Source organism: Centruroides sculpturatus, unplaced genomic scaffold (assembly GCF_000671375.1).
Source record: "Centruroides sculpturatus isolate CEXI.00-Female unplaced genomic scaffold, Cexi_2.0 scaffold2245, whole genome shotgun sequence".
Classification (NCBI taxonomy): Eukaryota; Metazoa; Arthropoda; class Arachnida; order Scorpiones; family Buthidae; genus Centruroides; species Centruroides sculpturatus.
Genome location: NW_019386388.1, coordinates 25,295 through 39,610, shown reverse-complemented (window position 1 = coordinate 39,610; position 14,316 = coordinate 25,295). Strand labels below are relative to the sequence as shown.

At 38.2% G+C, this 14,316-nt stretch overlaps 1 protein-coding gene and 2 pseudogenes across 1 annotated transcript; 1 reads left to right on the top strand and 2 right to left on the bottom strand.

Moving 5' to 3' along the window:
- Window positions 1–6: 6 nt before the first annotated feature.
- On the bottom strand, window positions 7–7,562 carry LOC111614780. Its single transcript, XM_023356145.1, has one exon. The coding sequence runs from the start codon at window positions 7,418–7,420 to the stop codon at window positions 6,494–6,496; it is 927 nt and encodes a 308-aa protein (XP_023211913.1). The 5' UTR covers window positions 7,421–7,562; the 3' UTR covers window positions 7–6,493.
- LOC111614784 lies at window positions 4,606–5,526 on the top strand (annotated as a pseudogene).
- A 252-nt stretch (window positions 7,563–7,814) lies between the features above and the next one.
- LOC111614781 lies at window positions 7,815–9,252 on the bottom strand (annotated as a pseudogene).
- Window positions 9,253–14,316: the final 5,064 nt, after the last annotated feature.

Below are 14,316 nucleotides of genomic sequence, written 5' to 3'. Positions count from 1 at the left end.
ATTTCTGTTGTAAAAAGTGAGGTAAGCGATCACGTGACGCCCGTCTCCCCATCGTCTGTAACCAAAACGGACGAGGGTGAAATAAAAGCGGAAACACCAGTAAAAGTAAAAACAAACATCGGCGCGTATCTAGGACTATAAACTTGAACGGGAGCGAAGATGAAACACGACACTTTGTAATTTATGCTAATTACCTTCTAATATTAAAAAATTAAAACCATCAACAAAATTATAACAAAATTAAAGTTTTTTGACTAAATTCGACTACAAACATATCATAAAACTGGATTAAAGTAAAAATACTCGTTTTACGACGCAAAATTTTTATTAATTAATTTTTTAATTTGGTGCCTAATTGACCGAGCGCACGTAATTTCTGTTTGACGGAGCACGCGCGTGCCGACGGGTTAACAACTAGCTTCAAATCACCTCCTTCAATACGCATTATATGCTGTGAAGGACTTGCTGACTTAGCAGCTGTGTCAGCTTCTTGATTACCTCTTATACCCACGTGGCATGGGACCCAACAGAACTTTACATAAAAATTTCTCGTACTAAGATAACAAATTATTTTTCAGATTTTAACAACTATGAAGTGAGAACTAGGTTCATACGAGATCAGAGCCTGAAATGCACTGACTGAGTCAGTGTAAATCACGCCCTAAAATATATAAATAGGAAAAATCAACAATGACCTTTCCTATTTATATTTTAAAGCTAAATAAATAGCCTGCAACTCTGCAGAAAAAATGGAAGAATTCAGTGATATTTGTTCTGCCACAATTTCATTTTGGCAAACAAAAACTGAGCCAACATAGTTATCAAATTTAGATCCATCAGTGTATATTCAAATTATGTTCCTGTCACAATGTTGAACTTCTGCGAAGTGCTGTGTATAGACATAATCTGGCATGGTATCTTTTAAGAACTGCTTTAAGCATAAATCAACATCTATTGCTGGGGTTGACCAAGGTGAAATACTATTAACCTCAACATATAAGATGTTGCTTGTGTTAAGGTCAATCATGCTGCTTACATTCTCCATTCTGATGTTGAATGTAGAGACACTACTGGTCCGAGCAGCAAATAATCTTTTCATCTGAGTATCTGGACAATCAGCTGAAAGTTTTTTCTGAGATTTTTATTTAATGAACTAAAAAAGACACAACTGTTCTCTCCTGAGAAATACAGGCTCATAAGCATCCCCATACAGACTTTAAACAGAGAAAGTTCAAAATGCACCAGTGCACAAACGCAAAGCTTCACGATGAATTAGATCCAGAATCCGAAGAGTACATTCTCGTGCAGAGCCATACACAATGCATCCGTAATCCAGCTTTAAGCAACAAGGGCCCTATAAATCCTGAGCACAAAAACTTTGTCTGCTCCCCAGGATGAGCATCACAGTACGTTTAAAAGGTTCAAAGATTTTAAACCTCCACTCTTCAAGTTGCGCAAATGTTGTAAAAAGTCAGTTTTTGTCAAATATGACACCTAAAAACTTAGCTTCCTTGACCATTGGGATTTTATCCCCATTTAAATAAATTTCTGGATCAAGGTGCATACCACGCCTTTAGCAAAAGTGGATGCACGAGGTCTCTATGTTAAGGAAAGTTTGTGTTAGACGTCCGTGTTTATTAACAATCCCTCAACGATAGTGCTCGCGAGAAGAGTGCGAGATCTCGTTCCGTGACTTAATATTAATATCCCCATTTTGTTAGTTTCGGTTTCGTTTTTTTACTTCTTGTTCTTTTCTCTGTGCAGTCATCTGCTTTGTGATTTATGTCCTTAACAATAACTTCAATAAAGTATTTTGAAGACATTGCTGGTATGTATAATTTGTCATCCTATCCGGCGCTGTGCAAACGAATTATCATTGGCTTATCGTTAAAAGTTAATGATAAAAGACCTTAACCCTAACAGTTTGCAGTTGTCTCTCGATAAAACTCATGTTGTTTGACTGAATGGAGATCTGAAATTCATCCAAATACAAGAAGTGTTTCACACTAGAAAAGAAACAACTAGTTATGCTGTTTATTTTAATTAGGAACATAGTCACACTCAAAATCCAACCTAAAAAAACACCTTCTTCTTGTGTGAAAGGCCTAGATAAAGTGTTGCCCATCCTGACATGCAATCTTCGATTTTGTAAAAAGATTTTTCAATCATATTATTAAACATTAAATATTAAAATGATTTTTCAATCATATTATTAAACATTTAATATTAACAATAAATAAACCATTAAAACCGCCCGCCATCTAGCAGGATGGATAAGTCATCCTCCCACCTTTGATTTTGTCAGTCAAAATCAAATCAAATTTAAATCTAAATTTAAACCCGACTGTCAGGATAAAAATCGTCTGGCGCATGGTTTTCCCGCGCTTTTCCAGTCGTTCGACGAGCAACAATTGATCATACGATACGACAATCAGACCACTTTTGAAGACTCGACCGCTCATTGGTTGAGCGACATCACGCCATCGGCAGACGTCTTGTAGAGCTGCTAAGTTCTGATTGGTGAAAGCCAATTCTGCTTCAATCCTATAATAGGGATTGAGTTGTGGCAGGAAGTTCAGTTCACCTTAAATGCTTGAAGGAAACTCACGTTGGTCCTAGTTCGCCTAAGCTGGCCCCGAAGATTGTTTTGTCTCGTTAGACTGTAAATGACTTTAGAGTTAGTTCATCACAAAGTTTCTTTTCGACGGACCTGTGATGATGGATACGTGTTGAACTTTGTTACGATTGATGTTTTGTAAATGTTTGTTTTGTGAACTTTTGTAACTGTACATACGTTTATTTTAATATATATATCGTTTTGAATTTTAACTTGGTGTATGGTGTTTTAAACTTTACTGGCGCAGTCTCGACAGGATAACTACAGTATTACTTTGGACTACTTTTTAGATTACCTTTGGATTACTATGAATCAAAAAGGCTGATCTGCGACGGACATAAGGACAGAAGAACACCGGCAATCATTGACCCAGGTAAAACTTTATTTTACTTGCTAGCACAGAGATGCCTAGATGCGCAAAACCGCTAGGTTTAGAAACACGGGATTGAGAAAATGATGGGCTGACCAAGGGACAGAAGGCAGGCGGAACAGGAAATGATTCGCAAGGGAATCTGGAAATGATGAGAATGCAGCTTGAACTCCAGAAGCTCAAACAGGAAACAGCGGAATCTAAGGAGAGGAAAGCAGAAGCTGAGGTCAGAAAGGCGGAAATTGAGTTAGAGTGAAATAGATTACAAAAGGGGACCCGAGACGCAGAGGATAATATCGGCAAAGCAAATTTTGACGATTACGCTCGTAGGGCAAAGGCGGCACTGCCTAAAATGCCGGAAGAGGAGGAGGCAGTACCATCCTGGTTTCGTATGGTCGAAGTAGTTTTAGAGACCTACGAGGCCCAGGTAGATTTACAGGAACAAATAGTTTTGAGCGTGCTATCCAATAGATGTAAAGTGGCACTGACAAGGTTGTCAGTGGATAAGGTCAAACATTACCCTTCCTTAAAAGAGTTTATTCTCGAAGAGTTGAGACTCTCACCTGCGGAATATCTAAAGAAATTTAGGCGAGCAGAACGCTACTCGGGAGAAACATGGCCGCAATTCGCGTCGTGCCTGAAAGACCTTTATCAGTACTATGTAGATAGTAGAGAGGTGGAGACGTTGGAAGGTCTTGTTGAGCTAACAGTAGCGGACCATATAAAGATGCTCCTTCCTCACGACGCAAGGAAATATGTGATATTGCAGGAAGGGAAGGGATGAAGCAAGCCTGCGGAATTGGCCAGATTTATAGAAAAGTTTGACGAGGCGTCAAATAGTACATCCCCAACCAAAAGCGAGAAAAACAGCGAACAAAGAAACGCGTGGAGAGAGAAGAAAGGAAAATCTAGTCCCGTGACGCAGTCTATAGATAAACAACCCCACAAAAATGGTTGTTATGTTTGCAAGGAAACGGACCATTGGAGGAGAAACTGTCCGAAACGAAAGGCACATAGTGAGCCTAAACAGGCGCGGCTCGTGACTACTAGTAACAAATCTCAGGACGATAGACGTTTGGTAGCGAGGGTAACGTCGTATGACCAACCAAAGGTCATAAAAGCGCCGAATAGAGTCAAATTAGCATGCGATGGGAAGCTCCTTTCGGCCATAGTTGACTGTGGAGCTGAAATTTCGGTTATAAGGAAGTCATTGGTACCTACCTCGGTAATAAAAACGAAGGGGAGAGTCCAATTGGTTGGTCCCTTCAGTCACCGGATCAATGTGGTGTTAGTATCGGTCCCGATAGGGTTGTGGGAGGAAGACTTCGCAAGGTCGGAAAGGTCAGAACTGGTGATGTGCGCCTTAACAGACGAGTTACACCAGACCATGGACGCCTTGTTATCGGAGGAGGATTACCGGATGTTGATAGACTGAAAGGAGAAACTCAAGAAAAAGGGAGGAAGGCATGTGAGGAGTTTGAGGGTAGATGGAAGCGGAAATCATCAGGGAAAGAAACCGAAACCTCTCTCAGAGGCGGGATGCAATGAAAATAGCACCGAAAATGAGTAAGGAACAAAATTACGAGACGCTCAAGTCCGGGACGAGTCACTTTCCCGAATGTGGGAGGCTGCTAAGCATAAGAAAGATGGGTTAACTGTAGAGGACAAAATACTATTTCGGCAAGATAGTTGGTTCGGCAGACCCATTAAGCAGGTAGTTGTTCCCCAAGAACGAAGAGCAGAAATGTTAGATTTAGCACACAAAGCTCCGTGCGATGAACAGTTGGGCAGTCGGGAATTAGCAAGTCACGTTCGCGAGAGCTTCTGTTGGCCGAGAATGGCGACCGATATCCGAAAGTACTGCCAGAATAGTCATAGGTGCCTAGTAAAAGTGCCTGATCTAGTCCTAGATAGGATCCCAGTTACACCACTTACTTGATTCTCAACCCCGTTTCAAGTGGTTAACCTAGGCATGATTGTACTGATTGATCCCTTGTCATCTAACAGTCATCGATACGCAGTTGGCATAATCAGATTATGCACCCGTTGGTCAGAAGTGGAAGGGATGAGAGCACTTTCGGTGATGGCCACTTGTTCGGTATTTTTGCAATTCTTTACACGGACGGGTTTTCCTGAACTGACTTGTTATGATCAGGGGACCAATTTCACCGCAGTATTGACGTATAAAACAACCTGTATGTTAGAAGTAGGAAATGTAAAGATAGATCAGATCAAAGCGGTTTACGATATTGCAACTAAGCATATGGCTAAAAAGCGAGAAGAGTATGCAGTGCATTACAACTTCAGAGCACGGCCAAAGAAATATAACATTGGGGATACAGTTCCCGTGGAAAAGTCTTTCCCGGATGACAAATTGGATGTCCGGTGGGAATGGCCTGATGTAGAAAAGCGAGGACGTGAAGAAAGCTACCAGATAAGGGTTAAAGACAGGAGAATTAACTGGGACCAAATAGTCTCAGGGAGTATCGGAAGCAAACTTTCGCTGTAGAAATAGTACTTGGTTCCGACGGGATATTCAGGAAACTGGATCAAACTCCATCCCTGTGACAGCTTCACGATCGCAAACGATGGGACGGGAGAGTAAAAGGAGTTCCTCCGCTTCCCCCGACGTCGGCACAGACCAAGCTGGATGACGTGCTAAAGGATTACAACTCGATTTTCGATATTAGACCAAAAAAGAAAAACATCTGGACACTTACTGGAGGGTGAATCCCAAAACGGTTTACCCCATACCGGATTTCGCTAGCTTTACGAAAGCGGTTATTAGGCATCAGTAACAAAGGCATCTCTGTGCGTAGTCGGGTAAAATTCCCAGATGTTCCGAATATGTGAATCAGTCCGACATCAGACGATTTTTGTAAGGTTGTTTGGTGTTGTGAAGGGAATCAAACAGGCTTAAGTAAGCTCAGTTTAATCCTCGACCGTGGAGGTGTCGGAATAAAAATCGTCTGGCGCATGGTTTTCCTGCACTTTTCCAGTCGTTCGACGAGCGACGGTTGATCATACGATACAACAATCAGACCACTTTTGAAGACTCGACCACTCATTGTTTGAGCGACATCACGCCATCGGCAGACATCTTGTAGAGCTGCTAAGAGCTGATTGGTGGAAGCCAATTCTGCTTCAATCCTATAAAAGGATTGAGTTGTGGTGGGAAGTTCAGTTCACCTTGGACGCTTGAATAGAACTCACGTTGATCCTAGTTTGCCTAAGCTGGCCCCGAAGATTGTTTCGTCTCGTTAGACTGTAAATGACTTTAGAGTTAGTTTGTCGCAAGATGTCTTTTCGACGGACCTGTGATGGTGGATACGTGTTGAACTTTGTTACGATTGATGTTTTGTAAATGTTTGTTTTGTAAACTTTTGTAACCGTACATACGTTTATTTTAATATATATATCGTTTTGAATTTTAACTTGGTGTATGGTGTTTTGAACTTTACTCCGACAAAACACATACAGTATAAATTGAATGAGTTCGAATCAGTTTATAGATTTAACTGATTCGAAGTTAGGGGTCTGCCCCTTTTTGAGACTCGATAATTCTCAGATGAGTTTTTCACCACATCACTTCCTGCAGCGGCAGAGGTCATTCGGGACTGATCACAGGTCCTCTCGCGATCATTTTCAGCAGAGTCTGCAGTCTTGCCACAAAATTCGTCTTGCATAGCATGCTTTTCATCCCCCGAATAAATCTCCAAGGGGTACAATCTCCTAACAGGATGGATGAGAAATCCAACATGTGTTTTTATTTTGGCTACTCTTACCAATCCATCTTTACTTGGATAGATCACGACAACTTTCTCCAGAGGCCAATCAAGTCGTTTTTGGTTGTCATGCCCAACCAAGACGATATCTCCTACAGAAATCATTTTCGTGCCCTTGGTCATCCCCATCGAGTTTTGCAAACGATTATTTATTCCCTTTGGAAATTCTTCTTTTTGAAACAGTTTCAATAACACTAATTCAGTGTACCTTATTTCCTTTACTGTAAGCCCTCCAGACATTCTAGCAGATTGTCCCTTGAGATTTGAGACAAACCGGTATATCCAAGCCGTTATTCGTAATATTTTCCAGTAAGTGGAATAATTCTCATAAAACCTTTCTGCTTTCTCTACATCCAGTGAAGAAATGACAGATTTTTTCCTTTCAGAGCTCACTATCTCCATGTCTGGCATTTCTTTCTGCCGAGGCCATTCTTCTACTGGTAAACTTGGAAATTGAAGTGTCTCCCACCAGTGCGATTCAGCCAAAATTCTTGCATTACAGCCCCATGATGAAAGGTCTGCAAGGTTTATATACCCTGGCACATGATTCCAGTCATCTGGACAACTTAAAAATCTAATTTCATTTACTGTATTCATAACAAACATAACCCAACATTCCCGATTTTTGATCCAATATAAAACATTCATGGAATCAGTCCAATAAAGAGTTGAGATTCATTCAAGTGGAAAGTCCCCTTTGACAGAGTTCATCATTCTGACACCTAATAAATAGGCTAAAAGTTCAAGCCTAGAAATCAATATAAACTTCAGAGGAGCAACACGAGTACGAGCTTGGATCAACTGCCATTTTATGTTGCAAGCATCTTGCTGTCTGAGATAGATACAAGCAGCATAAGAGTACTGTGACGCATCACAAAATACATAAAATGAAAATTGGACAGCTGCACTAAAGTCATTTACTATCCTTCTAGGAATTTTAACCTCTTTCAAAAATTTTAATTCTTTTATCCACCTTAACAATCTTCTTTCTAAGTCTTGCGGTAATGGAGTGTCCCAAGCTAACTTTCTCTTCCAACACTCTTGCATCAAAAGTTTTTGTATTAACGTCACTGGAAAAAGGAATCCAATTGAATCAAAAAGTTGACTCGCTAATGACAGAACCACTCTTTTTGTTAAAATTTCATTGTTAGGTACTCTAAAGTTTGCATTACAGTATAAAACGTCCTCTGAAACATTCCAATTCTATCCTAGCACACTGACTATTTCATCAGACTGGATTTCCAAAGTTCCCAATATCCTTTCATCGCTGTCGCAAACTGGTGACGTCTCTGTTTGTATACCATTGTATACCTAACCTCTTAAATCAAAGCATGCTAAACGCATGATTTCTCTAGACTGCCTTATAAAATCCATCAGCTCCTCCTTGGACTGACAACTCATAATGCAGTTATCAACATACATCAATTTCTTAAGTTTTAAAGCTGTTTCTTGCAGATGATCTGGAACATGGTTTAAGTGATAATTTAGACTGGCTCCCAGGAGAAAAGGACTCGAGTTTACTCCAAACACCACCCTGCAATGTCTGAAAACTTTCAATTTCCCAGGGTCGCCACCCTCCCACCACAAGAATCTGAGAAAGTTGCAATCCGCTTCACTTACTTCTATCTGCAAAAAAGCCTTTCGAATGTCCGCTATTATTCCGTATTAGTTCAATGTAGTTAGGACCTTTTGCTAAAATATTATTTAAGGAGACATTGCCCCTTTCTTTAACAAAAGCGTCGAAGACTGGACGAATCTTCGTCGTGGAATGCTCTTTGATGACAGCTCTATGTGGAAGGTAATGGCAGTTGGTCTCCTTCACTTTAACGTTTTTCACTTCTTCTATTATTTGATCTTCCAGCCATTGCTCAAAGACTCTCTCATAGGCATCAACCAGGCCCTTATTTTGTAAAGTCTACACTGTTGATCTTAATCTTCACTCGGCTAAAACCTTATTATTTGGTAGAGCTTGGCAACCTTCTATCCAAGGCAAGGATACAATATACCGACCATCACTGTCTCTCTTCAGTGTCTTTTCAAAATGTTTGATATATGCTTGTTCCAATTCCTCCTTTGATTGTTTTTCAGCAGGGTCCTTTATTCCAAGAATATCTAATTCCAAAAAATAATGAATTCGCAAATTTCCAATTAACATCGAAGTGACAATCAAGTCTTCAGTTGGTACGGAATGCTCCTTTGCACGTCCTAAGATTGTCCAACCCAGTTTCGTTTCAATAGCAGTTAATCCCGATTCGAGTCTCTAAATTCTTCCCGTCATCAGTTTGCCAGCAACATCTGCTCCTATAAGCAGTTCGATAAGACCTTGACAATCGGTTGGTTGGTTGGTTTTTGTTTTTTGGCACAAGAGCCGTATAAGCTATGCTGCGCCAGGGCAAATGGTTGAAAAATTTTAAACATGATAAATAACTAACATATGACAATAATAACTAAATAAATAAACAACAACAACGAAAATAAATATACACATAGTAAGTACAAAAAGACAACAACTTGCAAAAATGAAATAAAATAAAATGAAATAAATATATGAATAAATAATTAAATTTCGTTATACAGATTAATGACTTTTAAAAAGTCCAATACATTATAATGATTTGGTCTCTGGCCCAGAATCTCTTTCAAATTTGCATTTCCAAAATGCTGTCTACGACTGCTCTCAAAGGCAGAGCAATCGAGCAGTATGTGTTTAAAACTTAGAGAGCAGTTGCAGTACTGGCATACTGGTTGCTCTTCATCTTTCAAAAGGTATTGATGAGTCAACCGAGTATGTCCAATCCTCAGACGAGTAAAAATAACCTCAGATCTCCTGTCGTAATATTTATTATGTGTGCAATTTTCTATCATAGGTTTGATCTCATGTAGTTTATTGTGGACTTGTGCATTCCACATATTTTGCCATCTCGCCGCTAGTCGTTCCTTAATTTAACTACTAGCTAACTTATCAATGCATATCGTCTCCTTCAATATGCATTGTATGCTGTAAAAAACTAGCTGACTTTTCAGCTGCATCAGCTACTTCATTTCCTCTTATACCTACATGGCCTGGGACCCAACAAAATTTTATAGAGAAATTCCTTGCAAGAAGATGGCAAAACAATTTACGAATTTTAATCACTATGTAGTGGGAACTAGGTTCACATGAAATCAAAGCCTGAAGGGAACTAACTGAGTCAGTGTAAATCACGCAACAACTATGACCTTTCCTAAATACATACTTTAAAGCTAGATAAATAGCCTGCAGCTCTGCAGTAAAAATAGATGAATTCGATTCAATTTGTTCTGCCATGATTTCATCCTGGCAAACGAAAGCTGAAAATGTGTAAATAAAATATTTTATCAAAAAATGATAAAATATTTTATTTACACATTTTTCATTTTTGGTTATCACAATTAATAATTATGATCGAACAACAATATTAATCATATATTTTAGATGAAATATTTAAAATGCTGTTTAAGCAAACATCAGCAATGTGTCGGGTCAAAAAAATTGTTCTTGACAATGTAGTGCACGCACTGCATAATGACATTTCTTTCATGCCTAATTTCATTAACTAGAAGTTTTTCTAAGAGAGTATATTGTGGTCTATGCCTCAATTGATTTGTCCTCCGAGAAGGTGCCATCTGCCTAGTTTTTTTCAGTTGCTGAGCAGGTTTTGTAGTTTCTTGTTTTGGCACTTCATGTATTTTATTTTCAACTTTTTCAGGTATCTTATCCTCTTCTTGCTTTTCTTATTCAGAATCTGAACCATAGTTAGCAATCAAACTTCCTAAGGTACCTCCAATTTTAGTTTCAAGTGGTTTTTCTTCAATAGTCTGTTTTATTATTATGTTGGGTATAGTAGGTAATACTCGGTATATTACCTACTATAGTAGGTAATACTTATTATTATTATTATTATTATTATTATTAGTNTCTAATTCCCAAAAATAATGAATTCGCAAATTTCCAATTAACATCGAAGTGACAATCAAGTCTTCAGTTGGTACGGAATGCTCCTTTGCACGTCCTAAGATTGTCCAACCCAGTTTCGTTTCAATAGCAGTTAATCCCGATTCGAGTCTCTAAATTCTTCCCGTCATCAGTTTGCCAGCAACATCTGCTCCTATAAGCAGTTCGATAAGACCTTGACAATCGGTTGGTTGGTTGGTTTTTGTTTTTTGGCACAAGAGCCGTATAAGCTATGCTGCGCCAGGGCAAATGGTTGAAAAATTTTAAACATGATAAATAACTAACATATGACAATAATAACTAAATAAATAAACAACAACAACGAAAATAAATATACACATAGTAAGTACAAAAAGACAACAACTTGCAAAAATGAAATAAAATAAAATGAAATAAATATATGAATAAATAATTAAATTTCGTTATACAGATTAATGACTTTTAAAAAGTCCAATACATTATAATGATTTGGTCTCTGGCCCAGAATCTCTTTCAAATTTGCATTTCCAAAATGCTGTCTACGACTGCTCTCAAAGGCAGAGCAATCGAGCAGTATGTGTTTAAAACTTAGAGAGCAGTTGCAGTACTGGCATACTGGTTGCTCTTCATCTTTCAAAAGGTATTGATGAGTCAACCGAGTATGTCCAATCCTCAGACGAGTAAAAATAACCTCAGATCTCCTGTCGTAATATTTATTATGTGTGCAATTTTCTATCATAGGTTTGATCTCATGTAGTTTATTGTGGACTTGTGCATTCCACATATTTTGCCATCTCGCCGCTAGTCGTTCCTTAATTTAACTACTAGCTAACTTATCAATGCATATCGTCTCCTTCAATATGCATTGTATGCTGTAAAAAACTAGCTGACTTTTCAGCTGCATCAGCTACTTCATTTCCTCTTATACCTACATGGCCTGGGACCCAACAAAATTTTATAGAGAAATTCCTTGCAAGAAGATGGCAAAACAATTTACGAATTTTAATCACTATGTAGTGGGAACTAGGTTCACATGAAATCAAAGCCTGAAGGGAACTAACTGAGTCAGTGTAAATCACGCAACAACTATGACCTTTCCTAAATACATACTTTAAAGCTAGATAAATAGCCTGCAGCTCTGCAGTAAAAATAGATGAATTCGATTCAATTTGTTCTGCCATGATTTCATCCTGGCAAACGAAAGCTGAAAATGTGTAAATAAAATATTTTATCAAAAAATGATAAAATATTTTATTTACACATTTTTCATTTTTGGTTATCACAATTAATAATTATGATCGAACAACAATATTAATCATATATTTTAGATGAAATATTTAAAATGCTGTTTAAGCAAACATCAGCAATGTGTCGGGTCAAAAAAATTGTTCTTGACAATGTAGTGCACGCACTGCATAATGACATTTCTTTCATGCCTAATTTCATTAACTAGAAGTTTTTCTAAGAGAGTATATTGTGGTCTATGCCTCAATTGATTTGTCCTCCGAGAAGGTGCCATCTGCCTAGTTTTTTTCAGTTGCTGAGCAGGTTTTGTAGTTTCTTGTTTTGGCACTTCATGTATTTTATTTTCAACTTTTTCAGGTATCTTATCCTCTTCTTGCTTTTCTTATTCAGAATCTGAACCATAGTTAGCAATCAAACTTCCTAAGGTACCTCCAATTTTAGTTTCAAGTGGTTTTTCTTCAATAGTCTGTTTTATTATTATGTTGGGTATAGTAGGTAATACTCGGTATATTACCTACTATAGTAGGTAATACTTATTATTATTATTATTATTATTATTATTAGTAGTAGTAGTAGTAGTAGTAGTAGTAGTAGTAGTAAATCCACTTCCCAGAGTGAAAAATTAAAAATTGTCATAAACTCCATTCTCATTATTCGAATAACTAGTAGTAGTAGTAGTAGTAGTAGTAGTAGTAGTAAATCCACTTCCCAGAGTGAAAAATTAAAAATTGTCGTAAACTCCATTCTCATTATTCGAATAACTAGTAAAAACAGAAGGTAATGGCAGTGATTTTAAACTATTTCCGCAACATATGGTGGCAAAAGTCGGCAACAAATACATTTCGCCTTTCTTTCTTTAATTATTGTTTCTGCTGTGTCTTCTTCCACTTGAAATAAAAGCATGTGTTCACGCTTGCACGTGTTCACATTCTCTCCTGAGAGATAGTGGAAGCTCATAAGCATCCACGTACAAACTTTGTACAAAATAAGTTCAAAATGCACCAGTGCACAAACGCAGTGCTTGATGGTAAATTGGATCCAGCATCCGAAGAGTAAATTGTTGCGCAGAGCCATACACAACACACCCGTAGTCCAGCTTTGAGCAGACAAAAGCCCTATAAATACTGAGCATAAAACATTTGTCTGCTCCCCAAAATGAGCAGCACAGTACCTTTAAAAAATTCAAAGTTTTTAGACATCTACTCTTCAAATTGCGCAAGTGCAGCAAAAACGTCAGTTTATGGTCGAACAAAACACCCAAAAATTTTGCCTCATTCACCATTGGAATTTTGACCCCATTTAGGTAAATTTCAGGACCATACTGTAAACCACGCCTTCGGCAAAAGTGGATGCACGAAGTCTTCTCCGTGTTAAAACAAAAACCATTGGTCTTGGACCAATGGTCTATGCAATTTAGGAAGGTTTGCAGTTGTCTCTCGATAAAACTCATGTTGCTAGACTGGCAGGAGATCTGAAAGTCATCCACATACAAAAAGTGTTTCACACTAGGAGGAAGACAGTTAGCTATGCTATTAATTATAATTAGGAACAGTGTCATACTCAAAATAGAGCCTTGAGGAACACCTTCTTATTGCGTGAAAGACCTAGATAAAGTGTTGCCCATCCTAACTTAAAATCTTCAATTCTCTAAAAAGTTTTTCATAAAAATCAGCAAGTTACCCCGCAATCCAAATTGGTCCAGATCATGTAGTATCCCGTATCACCAACAGCGATCATAGGCCTTCTCTATTTCAAAAAACACAGACGCTAAGTGCTGTCGTCTAACAAACGCTTCGCAAATAGATGTTTCAAAATTTACTGTTATCAGTGGTACTTCTGTTCCTACGAAAACCACTGTGTTGTGGTGAAAAGTATTCATTTTTCTCTAAGAGATACATCAGACGTCTGTTTACCATCCTCTCAAAGAGTTTACACAGGCAACTTGTCAGAGAGATTGGTCTGTAATTAGAGGGATTCTTGTGGTCTTTACCAGGCTTGGGAATGGGAATAACTATAGATAGCCTCCAAGAGTCAGGAAAATAATGTTCTGTCCATATTCTGTTAAACAGACACAGAAGATTAGAAAGGGAATTGTTTGACAAATTTTTAATCTTGCTGTAGTGGATTTTATCCAAGCCTACAGCACTATTCCCCGAGCGAGAGATCGCTGTATGTAGTTCTATGCTGGTGAATGGCACATTATATTCGTCATTATATGAGGAATGAAAGTTTAAATATTGTTTTTCACTTTGGGCTTTATAAGCCTGAAAATTTCTTGAATACATAATATTGCTGGATGAAGTAGAAAACGTTTCACCCAACGTATCAGCAATACCCTGTATATCGC

What these genes read in the sequence shown, in the direction of transcription:
- LOC111614780 (XM_023356145.1), bottom strand. Translation starts at nt 7,420, where the DNA reads ATGAATGTTTTATATTGGATCAAAAATCGGGAATGTTGGGTTATGTTT.